Source organism: Myotis yumanensis, unplaced genomic scaffold (assembly GCF_028538775.1).
Source record: "Myotis yumanensis isolate MYYU_CA2020_CCGP unplaced genomic scaffold, mMyoYum1.0.hap1 SCAF_3, whole genome shotgun sequence".
In the NCBI taxonomy this organism is placed as follows: Eukaryota; Metazoa; Chordata; class Mammalia; order Chiroptera; family Vespertilionidae; genus Myotis; species Myotis yumanensis.
The window spans coordinates 99,460,539-99,483,484 of NW_027223754.1; the positions used below are offsets into that span (position 1 = coordinate 99,460,539).

Consider the following 22,946-nt stretch of genomic DNA (forward strand, 5'->3'; position numbering starts at 1 on the left):
GTAATTGCTGCAAGTACCTCTGAGAGAAAGCCACCCTCAAGTTCAGACCATTGCCAGACAGTCCAGTTTCTCCTGTATGAGTCTGGGTCCCCAGATACTTGCCTGGAACTGGAGTTCAGAGCAGTCAGGAGCTTGAGACTCCCTCCCAATTGAAAAAGATAACCGTGTCCTCAGTTTCCAGCCCTTTCCACATGCGCTGCGTCCTCAGTTTCCAGCTATTTCCACGTGTGCCTCCGTACCTCTGCACTTCCACACTGCACCTCCTCTGAGTCTCAGTGTGCTTTTCTCTTTCCTTCTAGTTGCAGAATTTCCACTCAGCCAGCCTTCCTGTGGTTCTTGATGTTGTCCGTTCCGTCTTTTAGTTGTATTTTTGAAGTGGTTGTGCGAGGCAGCAATTTCCAGTCTTTACCTATGACGCCATCTTGTTTTTTTCCCCTACACAGATATTTCTTATGGAGATGTGACCTTGTGCTAAAATCTCTCTTACAACCTGGTACATACTTGTGCTTCAGTTATTCACATATACTCATATGAACATTGCTCTTCAGTTACAGTGCATATATGACTTTTATAGGAAGCACAACCTTTGCTCATTAAAGTGTAAAGGGAATTTTCCCATTTCCCCATCTGTGCTCTCTGATAAATGAAATAGTTTCATGACAAAGCCAAGTCCTGTTCATATTGACATGAGCATAAGACATTATACACACACACACACACACACACATTCATTGAATGGGAAAAATATTTTTAACACAGGAGTTGTTGACTGACAGATGATGATAAGCATAAACATTTCCCCAATTATTTTGAAACTTAAGAAAAGGAGGTGATAATGCCTTCAGGCTTTGAAATGTGATCATGGAAATGGATGCACTGGAGTGTGAATATTCTTGAAACACTACCCTTGAAACTGCCAAATGTCTCTATACATCATAAGAAAGAGTTTACATTGTTAAGTTGGAGAATGCTCAACTTGGCAACTTGGTACAAGTTTCTACAGTTATTTTATTTTTCATCTTAAGTTAATTGTATTTAAAATGAAATTAATTTTATTTATGTTTGTATATAATCTACATAAGACTTAAGTTTTAACAGCAAAACATGAAGAATGGGCAAAACTACTAAGCATATTAGTAGCCGACTGTGATGATATAAAACACTAGTAGCCCAGTGCATGAAATTCATGCACATTAAAAGGGAATTAATTGCCCTAACCAGTTTGGCTCAGTGGATAGAGCATCAGCCTGTGGACTCAAGGGTCCCAAGTTCAATTCCAGTCAAGGGCATGTACCTTGGTTGCGGGCACATCCCCACTGGGGAGTGTGCAGGAGGCAGCTGATCGATGTTTCTCTCTCATTGATGTTTCTAACTCTCTATCCCTCTCCCTTACTCTCTGTAAAAAATCAATAAAATATATTTCTTTTTAAAAAGGGAATTAATTAGCAGAGATATTTTAATATTGCTAGTTGCCTTTTCTCTATAATAGAAGTATGAGAGATGAAAGGAAATTAGTAAAATGTATATGAAAATAATATATAAATGTTTTAATAAATAAATAGTAACAAAAGGATATAACAACAACAGAGGCATGATATAAAAATGACAAAAAACATGATATGAAAACAACAAAAACATGATATAAAAACAACAGTGATGCAAACAATGACTGATAAAGTGATTAAACTTATTCTAATATCTCCCTGTACACCACATTAAGAGTGAAAACACTTTCAGAGTGCTTGACTAATTTCCCTTGTGATGAAGTACTTAGAACTTTAACTGTAACATCACATGCTCTTCAAACTCGACAGAAAGCAACATATAACTGACCATGTGCAAAAACGGGTTCAGGTAGGAATATGCCTACTCTGTCTAGAGTTTGTCCTTGTGATTTATCAATAGTCATAAAAAATGCTGGCATCACGGGAAACCATCGTCGAATCAATTTAAATGGGAGGCCATTGTCAGATGGGGACAAATTAATTCTTGGAATCAGAACAGCCTCTCCCTCTGCAGATCCTGTTAATACCTCAACTTTGATAATGTTAGGTTGTAATGTTTTGATAATAAATCTGGTACTATTACAAAGACCCCATTTACTATTGAGATTTCTCAATAGCATGATGATTGCACCCACTTTCAATTTTAATTTATGACACGGCATTCCCGAAGGAGTAATACTATTAAGAAATTCGATGGGAAAATTTTCCTTTTCAACATCATCTGTGGAATCAATGGAATCATCACTCAAATATGTGTGAAAATCTCCATAGAGTATATCCAAATTTTCTTCATTTAATTTTTGAACATGCTCATTTTTTTGGACAAAGAATTGCAAATTTAGATATATTTTTAACATTATCTATAGCAGTGGTTCTCAACCTTGGCTGCACATTAGAATCACCTGGGAATCTTTTTAAAATCCTGATTCCTGGGCCTCATCCTCTGGAAATTGTTTCTTTGTTATGGGGTGGGGCCACAACATTAGTAACAAAGAAACAGAATTAAAACTTTATTGTGGGGAGCCACTACAGTGTTTTGGACATGTTCAAGCCTTGGACTGATGAGAGGGCACAGTCCTCTCATTGCCATGTGCAAGTCCCAGTTTGGAGGGCAGGGCCCTCCCAGCACAATTACAGCCAACAGCTGTAGTTGTAAGCTTGAACCTATGGTCTGAACACGTGTCCCCATGTGCCTGAGTGATGTAGGCTTGATAGAGTTCAGGTGCATGTAGTTGAGTAGAATTGAAACCCAGGGGAATGTTGTAAACATCTTGGTCACACCCTTACTTTGCCTCATAGCATCTGCTATAAAATAAAGGCATGGCTGTGGGCGTGGTTGCTGTCTCTCAGAGAAGCAGCATCCCACCGAGACCTGGCTTTCATTCTCTTGTCTGTCTTTTCTAAGCCTTTCAGCCGCTCCCACTCAGGTTCACCCTTGACTGTGCTGGTGCAGCACACTTTATAAAATCTGTTTCCATGCTCCCGGGGTGGGTTCCTGCCTCAAACCCCACCCTTACAGGAAACAGCTCTGGAAAACAGGTCGGGGAGGGCGCAGCGATTGCCAAGACAACCCCTGCAGGGCTGACTTCCTTCCGCTTGGTCGTGTTTCTGGTCTGGTTGTGATGAACACCACCCAGGGTTTTTATATAAGTAGATTTTATAAGATAAAAATGTGAATGTGCAAATTTAACTATATCTGCCCCCCAAAAAATCCTACTGCCATATTTAAAAGTTTTTCTAAATATATGTTGACTAAATGCCTTATCATTTAATTTGACAATTGTTTTTGTTAAGCTTGTTATGTTGCAATGTTGAAGGAAAAGTATTATTATTATTTTTATCCTCACCCAAGGATATTTTTCCATTGATTTTCAGAGCGAGTGGAAGAGAGAGGGAAAGACAGAGAAATATCAGTGTTAGGGAAGCATATCAATTGGTTGCCTCCTCTGCGCACCCTGACCAGTGCCCAGGCCAGGGAGGAGCCTGCAACCCAGGTACATACCCTTGACTGGTATCTAACCCAGTACCCTGCAGTCCGAAGTCCAATGCTCTATCCACTGAGCCAAGCCGGCTAGGGTAAAAAGTACTATTTTAAGACAAAATACTGTTTGACAATATTTGGATACTGTTTTCAAGCTGAGGGCATAATTTGTAAGGGGGAAAATGCAAAAGGGTACCAATTACAAAATTGCTTTTAAAAAAATTAATAATTTTATTCATTTACTCATTTTCTTACACAAGCATTAATTAATTGCACACCTACTGTGTGCCAGGCACTGGAGATAAAAATACAATAAGAACTGGTCATACCCTTGAGAATGTACAGTCATTTTTAGTTTTACGCAGTGGCATTACTATGCTCTTTTCCCTCTAATTGAAAGGAAGGAAGCACCAAGAAAAGTGAAAAGAAAAAAAGTTGATACACAGACTCTGGTAACCAGAAATAGTGGGGGGAGGGGAGTTGTTATTATCTCCACTATTATTTATTGGAGACATATAATAGGATTACAGGGAGCTTTAAGGATTTGAACAAGACTCCCAAACTGGTCCTATGCTATGTTTGCTTATGCCAAAGGTCTCTTAGCCTCTTTTCTTGTTCCCTTCCATTTATCCAATTGTCTTACCCTTTCAGAAAAAGAGGGGAGAAGATTGTAGAGCCTGTCATGCTTTGAAAAAATTAAGCTATTAAAGAAGGAACTGGAAACAACAAGAGCACTTTTCTAGTGTATGCTATTAGGAGAATGCTACTGATGGAAAGTTCTGTGCACTTTGATTTGACCAGCCACGTGACACATCTAAAGTGTGCATTATTACAGCAAAACTAGACCAAATGTAATCTCCTTCAACCTTTCTTTCCAGCTGAAACAGAATATTAAATACACATGATCTTAAAACTAATTCATAGATTCTTCATTATCCTAATACTTAATACTTAGAAAGCTTTTAGAACTGACACATGAAGAAGTATTTTATTTATACCTTCATTGTTTTTTATGTTAAAACTAGAGGCCTGGTGCACAAAATTTGTGCACTGGGGTAGGGCGGAGTGTCCCTCAGCCCAGCCTGCACCCTCTCCAATCTGGAATCCCTCTCACAATCCGGGACTGCTGGCTCCTAACCACTCGCCTGCCTGCCTGCCAGGCTGATCACCCCCTAACTGCTCCCCTGCCAGCCTGATCACCCCAACTTCCCTCCCCTGTCAGACTGATCACCCACAACTGCCCTCCCCTGCTGGCACTATCACCCCCAACTGCCCTCCCCTGCAGGCCTGGTCACCCCCAACTGCCCTCCCCTGTCTGCCATCTTCTGACAATGTGGGGCCAACCATCTTGTGATGACTTGGGGGCAGCCCTCTTGTGATGACATGGGGCAGCCATCTTGTGACAACATGGGGGCGGTCATCTTGTGATGATGAGAGGGCATGAGGGTCAATTTGCATATTACCTCTTTATTATATAGGATTGTTACTTTTCACTGAGCTATTTACAACTAATTTTCTTAGGAATAATCCTGAGATAATGATAACAATAACAGCCAAAAGTTGACATGCATTTGTGATATGTCATGCATTGTGCCTACGAATCTTAGATTTTCTTATTTTATCCTCAGAACTCCATGCTGAAGTACTTGCATGGTTATATGTGTTGCATTTCCCTTCATTTGTTATCTATTATTTCTCTACAATAGGTAAGTAGACTATACTAAAAAGCTTTTTCAAGCCTAGTGATTACTTTTTCCCTGAGATGCCCTCCACCTTTTCTAAGTGCCACAGACTTCAGTCCTATGTGGGACCAACATACCTGTGGATGTGTAATAAACTTGGCTTTTTAAAATGCAACTTTAGCTCAAAGTTTATCTTTCTTCATAATATAATGAATTGTGTGTATTTGCCATATGGAAAACTATAAAATAAAATATACTCAGCTATAGCCAGCAAAATATAAGTCTTAACACTTCATCTTATTAAGGCTTCATAACTTCAGGTTCTGTTCCTTAAGAATGCATGTGGAAATTGTGTAGTGATTAGCTGCAGTTCACCTGATTATGAAAGGCCACATTAAGCAAACTTAGTGTGTATAAAATTGCAAATAGGAAATTTAATTTATCTAAGAGAACAAAATTTTCACACATTTTAGAAACACAAATTATCAAATTAAAAGCATTCTTATCTATAAGAACAACACAAAACATAGGTACTATATAAAGAACTCAATATGAATTTGAAAGATTTGTTGGTTTTACACTCCATTTTTATTTATTTTGACTTTTCATTATAAAATTTTTCAAACATAAAGAAAAGTACTAAGAATGACCAATTTTATCCAATACTTAGATGTCAAATTATTAACATTTTAGCTTTTATTTTATTATTATTTTTTTTATTTTTTATTTTAAAATATATTTTATTGATTTTTTACAGAGAGGAAGGGAGAGAGATAGAGAGTTAGAAACATCGATCAGCTGTCTCCTGCATATCTCCTACTGGGGATGTGCCCACAACCCAGGTACATGCCCTTGACCGGAATCGAACCTGGGACCTTTCAGTCCGAAGATTAGCTTTATTTTTTGCTAAAGTATTTTAAGTTCAGTTAAAGGTATCATACTTTATGCGTAAATACTTTAATATGAAAAATAAACATTTTCCTACATATACAAAGTACCATAATCACACCTAACATAATTTAATATTATCTAAACTCTGTGCCCCATAACCAAGTTTTCATAATTATCCCTATATATTTATAAAAATTATAAATTTTTCAAGCCAGACTAAGCCCAGGACTAAACATTATATTTGATTTTTATGTCTCTTAAGTGTCTTTTAGATTAGAATAGCTCCCAGCCACCTACACCCCATCTTTTTTCATGATATTGATTTATTGAAGAGTCTGTGCCAGTTATCCTATAGAATATCTACCTTCATGATTTGTCTTTTCTTCCTCATGTTGTCATTTGACTTGTTTTAACTAGTAAAATTGTGATAGATGATGATTTGAATGTCAATGAAGATTGATAAAACAGGAATTTACATTTGGAAATATATGGTTTTTATTGTTTGCTAGCTAAAATGTAAAGTTACTATAATTGATTAAAATTTATAAAACTTAAAATGTTCACATTTGAAAGATATCTCTGGGTCATAGAACTGAAAAAGCCATCTAAAATTCTATACATGAGATAAACAAAATTCTTTATCAAACAGTAAAAAGAGGTTAGAAAAGACTAAAAATCTCTATTATTCTCACTTCCCAGAAGCAACTATTATTATAGTTTAATGTATATTCTTCAAAACTTTTCTCTCAATATTTAAGCAAAAATATCTACACTAATAAAAGAGAAAAATGGTAATTAGCATATGACCACTACCCTTCCCATTGGCTAATCAGCATATCCTTATGCAAATTAACTGTCAGCCAAGATGGCGGCCGGCAGCCAGGCAGCTGGAAGCGAACATGAGGCTTGCTTGCTCCCGTGACTGCAGACTTCAACGTTCGCCGCCTGACTTGCAGGTCTCTGAGCATGCAGTTTGAAACTTTGTAACAAATATAGCTGGCTGGGATCTCAGAGCTGAAGTTATACATTGTTTCGATTATAGAACGGCAAACAAACCAGCAGCGGAAGCCTCAGAGCTAGAGCCAGAGCTAAAGCTGGCCCAGAAGAAAAAAAAAAAGAAAAAAAGGAGTGGTTGGGAGCTTCAGTCAAAACCGCCAGCCTGAAAGCAGCCCTCAGCCCCTCACCCAGACTGGCCAGGCACCCCAGTGGGGACCCCCACCCTGAAGGGTGTGTGACCAGCTGCAAACAGCCATCATCCCCTCATCCAGGGTGGCCAGGCACCCCAGTGGGGACCCCCACCCTGATCCAGGACACCCTTCAGGGCAAACCAGCGGGCCCCCTGGCCTCTATCCTATATAGTAAAAGGGTAATATGCCTCCCAGCACCAGGATCAGTGGAGCCGAGAGGTCTCCTGGCACCAGATCAGCATGACAGGGTGCAGCGCCCAAACACCCTGATCGCCCTGCAGCTCTGTGTGTGACAGTGTGTGGCGTCCCAACCCCCTGATCGGCCCTGCTCTGTGTGTGACAGGGGGTGGCGCCCCAACCCCGCCCCCCCCTCCACGGGCCCTGCTCTGTCTGTGATGGGGTAGAGCCATAACCTCCCCATCGGCCTTGCCCTGAGTGTGACAGTGGTGGCGCCCCAACCCCCTGATCCACCCTGCTCTGTGTGTGACAGGGGGCGGTGCCCTAACTCCCCTATTGGCCCTACTCTGTGCGTGATGGGGGAGCTCCCCAACCCCCTGATGGGCCCTGCTCTGTGCATGAGAGGGGGGAGCTCCCCAACCCCCTGTTGGGCCCTGCTCTGTGCGTGACGGGGGGGGCGTGGGGAGCAGTGCCCCAACCCCCTGATTGGCCCTGCTCTGTGCTTGACAGGGGGTGGTGCCGCAACCTCCCCATTGACCCTGCCTTGAGTGTGACAGGGGGCGGTGCCCCAACCCCCCAATCAGCCCTACCCTGAGCGTGACTGAGGGTGGCATCACAACCTCACAATCCGGCCTGCTCTGTGCATGACAGGGGGCGGCGCCCCAACTCCCTAATCAGCCCTGCTCTGAGCCCGACCAGGGGCTGCACCTAGGGATTGGGCCTGCCTTCTGCCACCCAGAAGCAGGCCTAAGCCAGCAGGTCGTTATCTCCCGAGGGGTCCCAGACTGCGAGAGGGCACAGGCTGGGCTGAGGGACCCCCTCTTCCCCGCCGAGTGCACAAATTTTTGTGCACCGAGCCTCTAGTATTATATAAACAAGGTGGGGCAAAAGGAGGTTTATAGTTGTTCATATGGAAAATAATACAATAAATACTAGTAATACAAGAATAAACTCTGTTTTACATACTCATGACTGTAAACCTACTTTTGCCCCACCCTGTATACTCTAAATCTACACTAATAAAAGAGAAACATGGTAATTAGCTTACGACCGCTACCCTTTTCATTGGCTAATCAGTGAGTATATGCAAATTAACTAACAACCAAGATGGTGGCCGGCAGCCATGCACTGAAGCGAACATGAGGCTTGCTTGCTCCAATGACTGGCGGAGTCCAACGTTCCCTGCCTGCCGCTGCTGGCCTCTGACCTGGCAGTTTGAAACATTGTAACAAATATAGAAGCTAAACAAAACCCCAGAAACCAGCTTTCAGCCGCAGGGATTTCAGAGCTGGAGTTATACATTGTTTCATTTATAGAACCCAAACAAACCAGATACCGGCTTTCAGTAGCGGAAGCCTCAGAGCTAGAGCCAGAGCTAAAGCTGGCCCAGAATAAAAAATAAAAATAAAAAAAGGAGCAATTGGGAGCTTCAGTCAATCGCCAGCCAGAAAGCAGCCCTCAGCCCCTCACCCAGACTGGCCAGGCACCCCAGTGGGGACCCCCACCCTGAAGGGTGTGTGACCAGCTGCAAACAGCCATCATCCCCTCATCCAGGCTGGCCAGGCACCCCAGTGGGGACCCCCACCCTGATCCAGGACACCCTTCAGGGCAAACCAGCTGGCCCCCAGGCCTCTATCCTATATAGTAAAAGGGTAATATGCCTCCCAGCACTGGGATCAGCAGAGCCGGGAGGCCTCCTGGCACCGGATCAGCGTGACAGGGAGCAGCGCCCAAACCCTCTGATCGCCCTGCAACTCTGTGTGACAGGGTGCAGTGTCCCAACCCCCTGATCAGCCCTGCTCTGTGGGTGATAGAGGGCAGCACCCCAACAACCCCCCCCCATGGGCCCTGCTCTGTGTGTGATGGGGTAGAGCCATAACCTCCCCATTGGCCTTGCCCTGAGTGTGACAGTGGTGGCTCCCCAACCCCCTGATCGGCCCTGCTCTGTGTGTGACAAGGGGCGGTGCCCTAACTCCCCTATTGGCCCTACTCTGTGAGTGACGGGGGGAGCTCCTCAACCCCCTGATGGGCCCTGCTCTGTGCATGACAGGGGGGAGCTCCCAAACCCCCTGATGGGCCCTGCTCTGTGCATGACAGGCGGCAGCGCCCAACCCCCTGATTGGCCCTGCTCTGTGCGTGACAGGGTACGGAGCCCCAACCCCCCTGATGGGCCCTTCTCTGTGCGTGACAGGGGGTGGTGCGGCAACCTCCCCATCGACCCTGCCTTGAGTGTGACAGGGGGCGGCGCCCCAACCCCCCAATCGGCCCTACCCTGAGCGTGACTGAGGGTGGCATCACAACCTCACAATCCGGCCTGCTCTGTGCATGACAGGGGGCGGCGCCCCAACTCCCCAATCAGCCCTGCTCTGAGCCCGACCAGGGGCTGCACCTAGGGATTGGGCCTGCCCTCTGCCACCCAGGAGCAGGCCTAAGCCAGCAGGTTGTTATCTCCCAAGCGGTCCCAGACTGCGAGAGGGCACAGGCCGGGCTGAGGGACCCCCCTTCCCCCCGAGTGCACAAATTTTTGTGCACCGGGCTTCTAGTATATAAATAAATATGTAAAGACATATACTAAAAATACTAAGTAAATATATTAAACAACTGCTTAATTAAGTAAAAATATATTACTTCAATGCCAAAGGATTTTTAGAGAAACATTGATAATGCTATATGATGTTGTTTTTGCAAATGTCTTTTCAATCCTAGTACTAGTAATGATAATGTAATATCCTACAAAACCATTGAGGTTACCTTTGTAAAGACTAACTCAGATCTTGTGTCTCTCTCGCTTAAAACCACTTGGTCATTTTCTACTGCACTTACCGTAACATCTATTTCATCACCATGGTCTGCAAAGCCATATGATTGGCCTCTATCTATTTTCTCACCATGTGTCCTAAACTCTTTCTCTCATCTACTATGCTTTAGTCACATTATCTTCCTTTCTGTTCCTGTTCCTTGAATGTGTCAGTCAAGTCCCTTTTAGAACCTTTGTATTAGCTCTTTCTCTGCTTGAATTCTCTCATTCCTGAAGTTCTCTGGGTTGGTTCTTTCTGGTCATTCACATCTCTGCTTGCAGTGGTTCTCAACCTTCCTAGTGCCGCAACTCTTTAATACAGTTCCTCATGTTGTGGTGACCCCCAACCATAAAATTATTTTTGTTGCTACTTCATAATTGTAATTTTGCTACTGTTATGAATTGTAATGTAAATATCTGATATTGTTGGAGACCCACAGGTTGAGAACCACTGGATTAGAGCTTCTTTTTTGAGAGATGCCTTCCCTATCACCAAGTTGCTGCTATTCAATTATTGCTTTAATTGTCAGTACAGCACTTATATTTGGTATTTTCTCATTTACCAAATTGTTGTGAATTGTTTATTCACACACACACACACACACACACACACACCCTTATTTATCTTATTCTAGGGTCTAGAGTAATTTATGACATATACTTATTGAATGAATTTATCTTGGAATTTTTTCAAGCCAGTCTTTTTTTAAAAATATATTTTATTGATTTTTTAAAGAGAGGAAGGGATAGGGATAGAGAGTTAGAAACATCAATAAGAGAGAAACATCAATCAGCTGCCTCCTGCACACCTCCTACTGGGGATGTGCCCGCAACCAAGGTACATGCCCTTGACTGGAATCGAACCTGGGACCCTTGAGTCCACAGGCTGATGCTCTATCCACTGAGCCAAACTGGTCAGGGCTCAAGCCAGTCTTTTTGATTGAAGAAGCCATACAGCAGTGTGACTATAATGTCATTTATTTAACTAGTCCCTTATTGGATATTTAGACTACTTTTAGACTTTGTTTGTTTTTGCTATTTTAAAAATGCTGTGAGAAATATCCTTGTAACTGATTGTTTTCATTAATTCAAAGTGGACTTACTGGATCAAAAACAAATGCACATTGAAAAAAATATTACCAATTTTCCCCACAAGAAATTTATACTACCTATATTCCTACCAACAGTATTACTGGTATGACATATATGTTCTGCTACACCCTGGAAACACTGATTATTATGAAACAATAATTATTGATAATCTAATGAATAAAAATAGTTGTTTGACATTTCAAGAATTGCTATTGTACTTCTGACTTTTGTTACAAGTAACAGAAAGTAAACTAAAACTGAATTTATTTAAAATATAATGTTTTGTGTGTGTGTGTGGGGGGGGTGTTTTCTGTTAATCCTCCCCCAAGGATATTTTTGTATTGATTTAGCGAGAGTGGAAAGGTGGGGGTGAGAGAGAGAGAGAGAGAGAGAAACATCAATGTGAGAGACATATGGATTGGTTGCCTCACCACCATACTCACCCAACCAAGGCCGAGAATTGAACCTGCAACCCAGGTTCATGCCCTTGACTGGGAATCGAACCCATGACCCTCCCTTGCATGGCCTAATGCTCTAATCTGAGTCAAACTGGCCAGGGTAAAATATAATGTTTTTATTGGTCTTTGTAACTGAGAAATCCAAAGGTGAGTCAAGTTCAGGAAAACTGGATTTAAGAATTCACCAGGATGACAGGATGCTGGTATTTTTCCTCACTGGCTTCATTCTCACACAGGCTTTCCTATGTTATCCCAGTGATGCCTTTGTAGCCCCACTAGAAAGAGAGAATGCTTCTTTCCCAGGAAGTTTTAGCAACGCTTCACTGGAATAAGTTGAGTCATGTGCCCATTTCTGTATCAATCTTGGTAGCCATATGATAAAATAAGCTTATTGATAGATCTGGTTCACATGCCCACCAAGAGGATCAGGTAATGGATTCAGCCCACCTGAATGAACCAGGTAGACCAAGTGTGGGAAAGGAGTGGTTCATGAAGGAAGAAGGAATAATGTATGCCAAACAGGAAAAGAATAGATACCCATTACATTGTATGAGCTGATGCTATTTTTCCTACATATATTGGAAATTTGCATCTGTTAATTGCCTGTTCTTATTTGCTCCTCTGCTTAATTAGATTGTTCATTAGTTTCTTATTGATTTCTAAAAGTTCATTTTAAAGAAAACTAGCCCTTTAACATATGTGCTATAAATATTTTTCACTTTGTTATTTTTCTTTTGATTTTGCCTAAAAATCTTGTCTAAAATTTTCATATGGGAATTTAAAATATTATACATATAATCAGGCCAATAAGTCTTCATTTATTCAGCATTTATTATGCACCTAAAAAGCCAGGTACTGTATCAGGTGCTGAGATTACAGAGATGAATAAAACATTGGACATTCCCTTGAAGGGCAAATGAACTATATAAAAAAATGTTATACATTTGCCTAATTATGTATGACTTCCCAGATGAAATTTGAGGTGCTTCCAGAAGAAGAGTTGAAATTCTTTGGTCAGATAGAAAGAGAGGCAGGGAATATACTAGAGCACAGTGGCCTCTGTAAGTATGATTTCTATATCATCATAGCTGAAAAAATTTTAAGAATGACAATATGTAGCTCATGATGGAAAAAACAAAAAAGGCAAGAATACTTAAAGCCTGTTAGAAGGATTCCCAAGGCCTTGGTTATTATAATAAAAGATAAGATAACTTACATATGTTAGAAACTCGGTTGTGTTAAGAGTATTGAGATAACTGCCTGGCTGGTGTGGCTCAGTGGTTGAGCATCAACCCATAAACCAGGAGGTCCTGGGTTCCATTCCCTGTCAGGGGCACATGCTCCAGTTGCAGGCTGGATCCCCAGTAGGGAGCGTGCAGGATGCAGCCTATTGATGATGTTTCTCTCTCATGGATGCTTCTATCTCTCTATCCCTCTCCCTTCCTTTCTCTAAAATCAATAAAAATATATATTTAAAATAAATAAAATAGTATTGAGATAACTAAAAGTAACACTTAGAAGTCAGACAAATCAATCAACTGTATCCAGATTCAAGTTATATATAGCACAAAGCTGCAGCTGGTTCTGTAAAAGGGATACCCTCTGATTAGCAAAGTGATCTTGATTTGACATTTCTATTCTTTTTTTTTTAAATATATTTTATTGATTTTTTACAGAGAGGAAGGGAGAGAGATAGAAAGTTAGAAACATCGATGAGAGAGAAACATCGACCAGCTGCCTCCTGCACATCTACCACTGGGGATGTGCCCGCAACCCAGGTACATGCCCTTGACCGGAATCGAACCTGGGACCCTTCAGTCCGCAGGCCGACGCTCTATCCACTGAGCCAAACCGGTTTTGGCAACATTTCTATTCTTCATTGTACTCATCTATAATGTAAGGGAGTTGGGACAGTAGTCTTGTAAGATTCATTCCATTACTGAGGACCTGATAAGGAATTAAGTACACAGTTATAGAAGAAAAAAATGACATTAAGGATAGAATTTCACATTTAGCAATAAAACGCAATGCAGTTTTGTGGAAAGAGAGGAGACACAAGTACTTGTTTCCTCATCATGAAATTAGGTTCATAATGAATGCCTTACCCACCTCAGAGACTTGTGAAAATCAATTTGGAAATGGATGTGAAAACAATAGCAAATGCAAATCTATAGTACCATTAGCAGTTGCATAAGCAATAGTGAACTCTCAACATTATGTATATACCCAAGTAGAATCCTAATACCATGAAGATCACGAGCATTTTCAAGATTTTTTTATATACAAGAGTTCAGTGTTAGAATTAATATTGCTTTAATTGGATCTCTGATGTCTCCTTGCAAACCTTTTTTTTATTCTTAAAAATTATAATATATTTTAATGGTATTGGCCATGCCTCTAATCAATCTAAAATTGTTTTTCATGTATTTATTCAAATCCATCTAGCTCTACACTTAGACTTTTATATTCTCTAAGTCCTTTCAATACTTCATATAGTACCATTTACCCAATAAATATTTTAACTTAGTCATTTTTCCTGCTCATTTTTGTGTATCTTATATGTGTCCCATGAAAATGACTTGATAAAACGTGTAAGGTTTTATAATATAGAAACATATTGAAAGATTAAAATACAGAAATGGAAAGAAAATAATAAAATGAAATCAAATAAAAAGTTAACCCTCATAAATACAGGGTGCCTCAAGAAAATGTATACACACTTTAACAGCTGATACTCCAATTTGAAAATGAAATTTATTTTAATAAACATTGCCTTTATAATTATTCAAAGTGTGTGTATGTATTTCTGAGGAATATATATATATATATACATATATATATATAGCTTAAGGATTATAACCAGAATTTTTCAAACTACATTCCAAGCAACACTAGTCCTTTTGCATGTTAACAGTTATGAAATAAAAAAGAAGGATAAGGTTTTAAGATAGATAGGTAGGTAGATAGTTAGAGAGACACAGGAGTGAACAAAATTAAACAATCAGATTACAATATCTCTCAGAGCCTTTAATAATGTTAATCTCCATGAGCATCTGTCAGGATTTTTGTTCCATATAATAAAATCACAGCATTGTCTCAGAGTTTTTTCGTGGCACTTAAAGCTAAGACAGATTTATCTCTATTACATTCAAAAAGAAGGAATTGAGTAATAAAATCCTAAATATCATTTCTTCAATAAATTCAATAGTGTTTTATGTAGATATGGTAATGTTACACATATAATGTTCTACTAATTTTATATTGAAAATAGTGCTTTAGCAAGCTATGTAGACTTTATAACAGTTTTAGAAATTGAATTAAAATAATAAAGTGTTAAAGAGATAGACATTTTATTTTTAATTTTTGCATTGTTACTTGCATTATTTTTTATCTGTTACAGTATCAATTTATAGCATATAAACTCACAAGGACAAAATAATAATAAATCTAGTAGCAAGATCTAAACTTTCAATTAAACCTTTTCATATAGAAACACCTAAAAAATGTAGAGATGACTGTGTCTAGATGCTTCCTGTTTGAGAGAAAAGGAAACTAGTAATTATGATAAAAATTAAAAAGGGTTGCAAAATAAATTTATATATTTCATTTAGAGTAGTTTTAGTTTTCACAAGAATTTTTGCCTTATTCAGTTTCTAAATACAAATGTTGACATTGCATTATTTACTCAAATTTTAAAAGGGTAACAAACTTACAACCTTGTAAATGTATACATAGGTAAAGCGGTAGGTAGGTAGATGATAGATAGATAGCTAGATAGATAGATAGATAGATAGACAAATAGATAGGTCTATATGGATTATATAAGAAAATAAGTTACTTGTGATGAATTCTCATTTCCCAAACAGACATTTTGAAGCATTTTTCTTTGGAATGATTTATTGTTTCTTGATTATCAGAAGCAAAATAATAAGTACAAACCAAATCATTTACATTTTGTTTTTTAAGTTCATTTTTAAACGCATTAGATAAAAAATGCAAAATTAGAAATTTATTTTAAGCAGTTATTAATGAAGGCATATACAGACTGTAATACTCTGCAGCTATTATCAACAAAGTATTATTGTGTAAAACACTCCAATAAGAGACTTTGATGAAACTTCAGTAAAATAAAAGGCATAATTTTTACTTTATACCTTTTCCAGTAGTTGAGGAGAAGGCTGGAAAAGATTAGAGTAAGGACCATGTTCCTTTTCCAAGAATTTCTTGTGAGGTCTGGTGGAACAAACAATATCAGATAAGGTCAATCCTTAAAGGATTGTGCAGACATGTTATTTCTGTGAAAAGTCTATTAGCATATTCAAGACAGAAGAAAGTATTAACCATATTAAATGCTTTGAAAAATATAATATTAAGTTTAAAAAAAGATATTTGCACACCTAAGAAAGAATAAAATATGTAGGCCATTTTAAATGTATTTAAATGTTTAGTATTTCTATTACTAAATTATAACAGAACTCACATTATTCCACTATAGAAATTACTTTTTAATGAAAAAAGTAATTCTATATTTGTTTTAAATATTATTAATATTTTATGTAACATTTAATGAAATTGCATTGCCTTTGTACATCTGAATAAAAAGATTTGAGGGGTACCAGTGAGATTTAGCACAATAAAGTTCGATCTTTAGAACATTTAAAAACTACATTTAAACCAAAGTTTTTAAAAGTAAATTATTAAATTGTTTTATCTTTTAAGTCCTAATTAAGTTAAAGAAAAATGAACATAATTTACAGATAATTTTAACATTCAGAATAAAAATCCTTGCTAAGAGTTATTATGGAAATCCTAAGAGATTCTAACTGCTGGCAACATTGTTTTGTTCGGATTATTTCCCAAAGACAAAAAGAAAAAGCTTACAAGCAATTTATAAATGAATATTTCTCTCTTGTGTAGCATTATTTGTTCCATTGAGACACTAATTTTCTACCACTTCTCTTGTTAAAATTAAGCCTTCGGGGGAACTGCATAATTAACTAGTAATATTAAATTTTGAAATAAAGGATTTATACATTATACCTAGTATTTATCTATTGTTTTCTCTATAAACATTTATTTTTAGAGTATGCAACCTGAAATAAAATAATGTAGCAATTAGATATCATAGGAGTGGACTCCATATCCCATTAAGCTAAAATTAGACAAAAACTTAAGCTAAGGCAGTTTGCTATTTGAAATCATGAGGACTCTATGCTAGAAATTCTTAATGATTAGGTATGCTAAGAAATTTGAGACAGTGATCTAATAAAAACATGTTTTGTTGAAAGAAAATTATATATTGTATCCTGAGAATTTTACTGTGTGCTCCACTATAAGGATTAACATCATAATCAGTAGTGCCATGGTACTGATAGAAAAGGTTTCAGTCACCCTGGCTGGTTTGGCTCAGTGGATGGAGCGTTGGCTTGCGGACTGAAGGGTCCCAGGTTCAATTCCAGTCAAGGGCATATGCCCGGGTGCGGCTGGATCCTTGGTGGGGGCGTGCAGGAGGCAGCTGATCAGTGATTCTCTCTCATCATTGATATTTCTATCTCCCTTCTCCCGTCCTCTCTCTGAAATAATATATATATATATATATATATTCAAAAAAAAAAACAAACCCCACAAACAACAGAAAAGGTCTTAGTGGCCTTACCAAAATGCTTTCCAGGGAATCTGAATTGTCTGAATTATTTCCAACAGTCTTAAGTTTGCAGTTTAAGTTAATAAAAAAGATACATGCTTCTTCTGTGTAACAGAATGGGACTAGCATTCCAACAAGGTTTCTATATGGGTAATATTGTCTCTCACACTCTGGGTGACAGGCTAAGACAAAGTTTTCTCTAACATGGTGAACTGCATCACTTTCTCATTGGATTTCCTATGATCAAGCTAACTCATTGTAGCTTTTAAGTAGGCAGGTAAATATATTTTGGAGTATTTTTAGCAAGTGTAATGATTTATAATTAATATCAAAATTAAATTTGGTGCCATGACCTGTTTGGCTCATTGTTTAAAGCATTGGCCCAAGGACCAACGGGTCTTGGGTTTGATTACCAGTTAAAGGTTGCAGGTTTGATCCCCAGCTCTGGTCAGGGGCATGATTTGAAATAGCAAATTGTCTCTCTCACCTCAATGTCTCTCTTTTTTTCTGCTTCTCCCTTCCACTCTCTCTAAAAATCAATGGAAAAAATATCCTCGAGGGAGGATTAAAAAAATTACAGTTGGTAAAAATATAATATAAAATCATTTATTTTTGCTCTATGATTAAAATAAATTAACATACTTTCAGGACAAAGATATATAGAATGTTTAATATGACTGTATTAAACAAAATGTTTCTTTTTATCTTTTTATAGCCAATTGGTGCTTTGAACCCAAAGAGAGCTGTGTTTTATGCAGAGCGTTACGAGACATGGGAAGATGATCAAAGTCCACCCTACCATTATAATACACATTATTCAACAGCAACATCTACCTTGTCCTGGCTTGTTCGAATTGTGAGTATCTTCATTACATTACAATTTGCCTCTAATTCCTCAAAGGTTTTCATGTAAGTAAATTGAATAAAAATCAAATATATTAGTTATTTGTTTTAAACAAAGATTAGAGACCAATGAAATGAGGAATCCCAGACTCTAGCAAAACCTAAAGCCTTTTTTTTTTTTAATGAGGTGTCTCATTTGCAAAATTGGGTTAAGAAGATACATTATTATGAACCAGTTATAAAGGGATCAAACTTCTGGAGTGCATCTTTAATACCCACTGTTTCCTTTCTCACTGATTGTCACAAACTGACACTCTTCCTTCTTGGGCAACTTTTAAAAACAGTTTCTAAATCTTTTGAAGACTTTGTTTTGTTTTTACTTTCTCTTTCTTCTAAGATTTAAATATATTCAAGTCTCTTTTATGTAATTAATTGATTGTCTCCTTCAAGACCATGAACACCATTTCCAAAAATGGGTTCCTCATCTCCCTGACAAATCTGATGTGGTTCCTGCTGCATTTTTTATCTAAAGAAATGGCACCCAGTTATCCAATTTAGATATTTTCCCCTGTTTTAGCATTCCCTTAAATCCAATCAGATATCACATCAGATAGGTTCTACCAACTAAATATCTCTGCAATTTATCTTCTCTATTAACTCTGGCATTTCCTTAGTGCAGGTTCCCATTATTTTTCATATAGATTATTGCAAAAACTCTTAACCAATCTCTTTGTCTTTAGTATTGCCTTCTTCAGTCTAGTCTAGGTAAGAGCAGTTACTGGAATCAGATGATCTGATTTTTATTTTATTTTTTTTACCATAAGTAACTGAGAGTATTCTAATCAAATCTCTAAATCAATGCAATCAATAGTTTTTTCTCCTTACCAAAATATACTTCAGACCACTTTGTTGCATGAAGCTGATTTACTATAGAAACAAATGCTAAAGTAGTATACATGAAACGTGCATATATGGCAGTGCATCTCCTATTTTCAAAGATTTTTTTTTTGCCCTCAGCCTAAATGACAGCTTTAATTTGGCGGTCTTCCTCAAGCATTCTCTACATATTGAGGAGAAATTGAGCTTACTACAAATACATGATATGACTATGTTTTTAGTAACTTGTAAGTAACTGATAAGTGATATACCACAAACAATTTCTGTTAAAAAAAGTTTGTTGGAATTATGAATCCATTTAATTGAACACAAGTTTTTTATTTTTCATAATCCTAAACCAGCATAAGAAGTTTAAGAAATTTAGATTAACTAGTTTATAAGAAAACAAACCCAAATCTTATTTAAAAAAATAAACTCTGTAATTATAAACTAAAGGACAACACAAGACTCTTTTTATAGATCAAAGTTGGTTGTCTAAATTGTTAAAAAAATTCAGCTTAATTATGTGAACTTGAGTTTTTTTTACATGAATATTTCAGAGCTAGCAGTTTCTTAAGAAATATGTTTTTTACTCTAGCACTTCTTAAGTATAAGAAGTTCTATTTCTTTCTTTTAAAATATATATTTTATTGATTTTTTTACAGAGAGGAAGAGAGAGGGATAGATAGAGAGTTAGAAACATCGATGAGAGAGAAACATCGATCAGCTGCCTCCTGCACACTCCCTACTGGGGATGTGCCCACAACCAAGGTACATGCCCTTAACCGGAATCGAACCTGGGACCCATGAGTCCGCAGGCTGATGCTCTATCCACTGAGCCAAACTGGCTAGGGCAGAAGTTCTATTTCTTTATTTTCTGGGGAATATTAGATTTATGTAAATGCCTTTTACCACTATAAATCAATCAGAACAGAACACCTTTAGTTTATGGGTTATAATAATTTATTAATAATCTCCACACATAAGAAAATACTTCACACACACAGAAGAAGTAAAGGCTTTTCTGAATTACAGACACAAATATATAGAGATAAATTATGGTTCCTATACTGCAGTTTCAGCCACATGTTAAAACTAAACACAGAAGCACAAAAATTTGCCAGTCAAGATCTTCAAGAGCTGGTGTCCTTTATAGTGGACATAAAATATATTCTTATTTAATGTAAGCTCTCAAATAGGCAAACAAGAAAACAAAATGACTAATAAATTAGATTCTCTGACCACCAGGTGGTCAGGCCATAAAATCAAACTCAAACATTACTGCCGTTAGTGGGAAATGACTAGTATGAAGTCAGATTTATAAGACTTCTGTGAATCCATAAAGGTACTTATTATCAACAGCTTGATTTCAGTTTATACTCTTTTATTCCTGATAAACTAAACACTTTCTCAAATAAAAAATCATAATTTAACCTAATGGAATACAAATTTGAATTCGTACAAGGGTATGGCAGAAATGCTATACACACATATATTCTATACACGCCCTTTTAGTACTACCCATAGTTGTGCTAAAGAGAGAAACATAATGCAAACCACTATGTAATTTAAAATTTCTAGTAGCCACATTTAAGAGTAAAAAGAAACAGGTTAAATTAATTTTAATAGATATATTTGTTAGCTCAATATATCCAAAGTGTTAAAATGTCATAATTTCAATATTTAACCAATAAAAAATTATTAATGAGATATTTTACTTCTTTTGTGAAGTCTTTGAAATCCATAATTTATTTTATATTCATAGTTCAGTTCTAAATAGCTGTATTTCAAGTACTCAGTAGTTACATGTGGCTGGTGGCTACTGCAGTGTACAGTACAGATCTATAGGATTGCTTTTATGGGGACTCATTTAGCCAACACATCCTGTGTTGTGCTGTTATAAATAGAAGTATCATGATCTAAGCTTACCAAGTCTTTAACCTAATGGCCCAAGGAATTGTGATTTCCTCACTCCAATCTTAATAGTTTATGAAGTAGAAAATTCATTAAAATTCATGTTACTAAAAATTTGTCCTTAAAAACAAAATACAGTTTAAAATATCTGCAATACCTTTACCTTTCAATCATTTTAGGCCCAAAGTAATTAAAGTCATTGTTAGTTTCAGTCAGTATAATTAGTATGATGATGATAATAATTTAAAATCCTAATTAACTTCATACCACATTACTTTAAATTAAAAATATTATAGACAAACTACCAGAGAAGTCACTTGTCTAAATTCATGACTCTGAAAGACTCCTTTTCTTGCTAGCACCATTGGGCAAATGATGAATAAACTATTTTCACAGAGTTTGGAGTGTCTTGATATTAAGTAGTAAAAAAGGACAAATTTTACTTAGAATGTTTTCACTTTATATCTTACCGTGAACATATAGTATATATAGAGATTATTAAATTTTATTCTCTGACCTTAATAATCAATGTACCTTCAATATATTGAATTCAATATATTCAATCAGTCTATTCAAAACTCATTTGTCAAACATTTAATCATAATTTTTAGGAAATTACATAGATTTTGCAATGAGAGTTAACTTATAAATCAATTGTTTAAAATTTGGGATTTCCTTTATAAATTGTAGGTTGCTTTGAAAACTTACCCAAGAGTCTGTTTAAACCATAATATATTTTTCATTTTTTAATAAATATGTTTTTATTGATTTTAGAGAGAGAGGTAGAGAGAGAGAGAGATAGAAACATCGATGAGAAAGAAACATCAACATCCATCAGCTGTCTCCTGCACTCCCCCTACTAGGATCCAACCTACAACCCGGGCATGTGCCTGACAGGGAATCAAACCTTGACCTCCTGATTCATGAGTCAATGTGCAACCACTGCGCCACACCAGATGAGCATAAATCATATTATATTTTTAAAAATATATATTTCTAGTGAAAAAAATAATAGAAACACTTTTGCAAATGCTGTAATTAAAAACAAAAGATAATGCTACTGAGTTAAATACTGTTATGTTTATCTTGAATACTGATGCTAAGTACATTGCATGTTTACTTAGAGAAAGATGAGGAATTCTTAATCAAGAGCATGGTGTATAGGTTAATTAATAGGACTTAGAGATTCTAAGATACTTCTGGGTTCTTTCCAAAGTGATGTGAGAAAATAAACTTCCGAAGTTAAATAAAGCAGAGTGGAAATAATGGTTCCTCCATTTCCCAGAATGTGATCTTGAACTTCCTCAAAGATAAAACAGGAATAATTATTCCTACTCTTAAGGATAATAGTGAGGATTGAGTTAACTGAGATACTATAGTGCCAAGCACAGAAAGGTGCTCAGTAACTCTTAGTTCCCTTCCTTTTAGTATTTATTATGTTTCATACCAATTCAAAATATAAATCTTTTTGCCCAAACCAGTTTGTCTCAGTGGATAGAGCATCAGCCTCTGGACTGAAGGGTCCCAGGTTCAATTCAGATCAAGGGCACATACCTTGGTTGCAGGCTCCATCCCGTACCCTGATCAGGGCATGTGTGGGAGGCAACCAATCAATGCATCTCTCTCACATTGATGTTTCTCTCTCTCTGTCTCTCCTTCCTTCCACTCTCTCTAAAAGTCAATGGAAAAATATCCTGGGGTGAGGAATAAAAAAATATAGATATATACATATTTTCTTTGATATAGTTATATCCCAAACTCTACCTATTACCCATAAATGGGCTTTGTTTAAAATAAAATGAAGTGAAGGAAAGAAGAAAAGAACAAGGAGAGAGGGACTTAAGAAAAGATTCTTATGAGATGAGTGAGCAAAAATCTAAGTGAAAAGAATAAACAAGT

The 22,946-nt window shown here is 37.4% G+C and overlaps 1 protein-coding gene across 5 annotated transcripts in view; it reads left to right on the plus strand.

Moving 5' to 3' along the window:
• The window catches only part of NBEA (neurobeachin), a 975,192-nt gene that overhangs the window by 841,951 nt on the left and 110,295 nt on the right, over nucleotides 1-22,946 (plus strand). For all 5 annotated transcript variants that reach the window (XM_070409180.1, XM_070409183.1, XM_070409179.1 and 2 more), the window contains one exon: nucleotides 18,130-18,270. In XM_070409180.1, coding sequence (XP_070265281.1) covers nucleotides 18,130-18,270 — 141 coding nt within the window. The remainder of the gene's footprint in view (nucleotides 1-18,129; nucleotides 18,271-22,946) is intronic.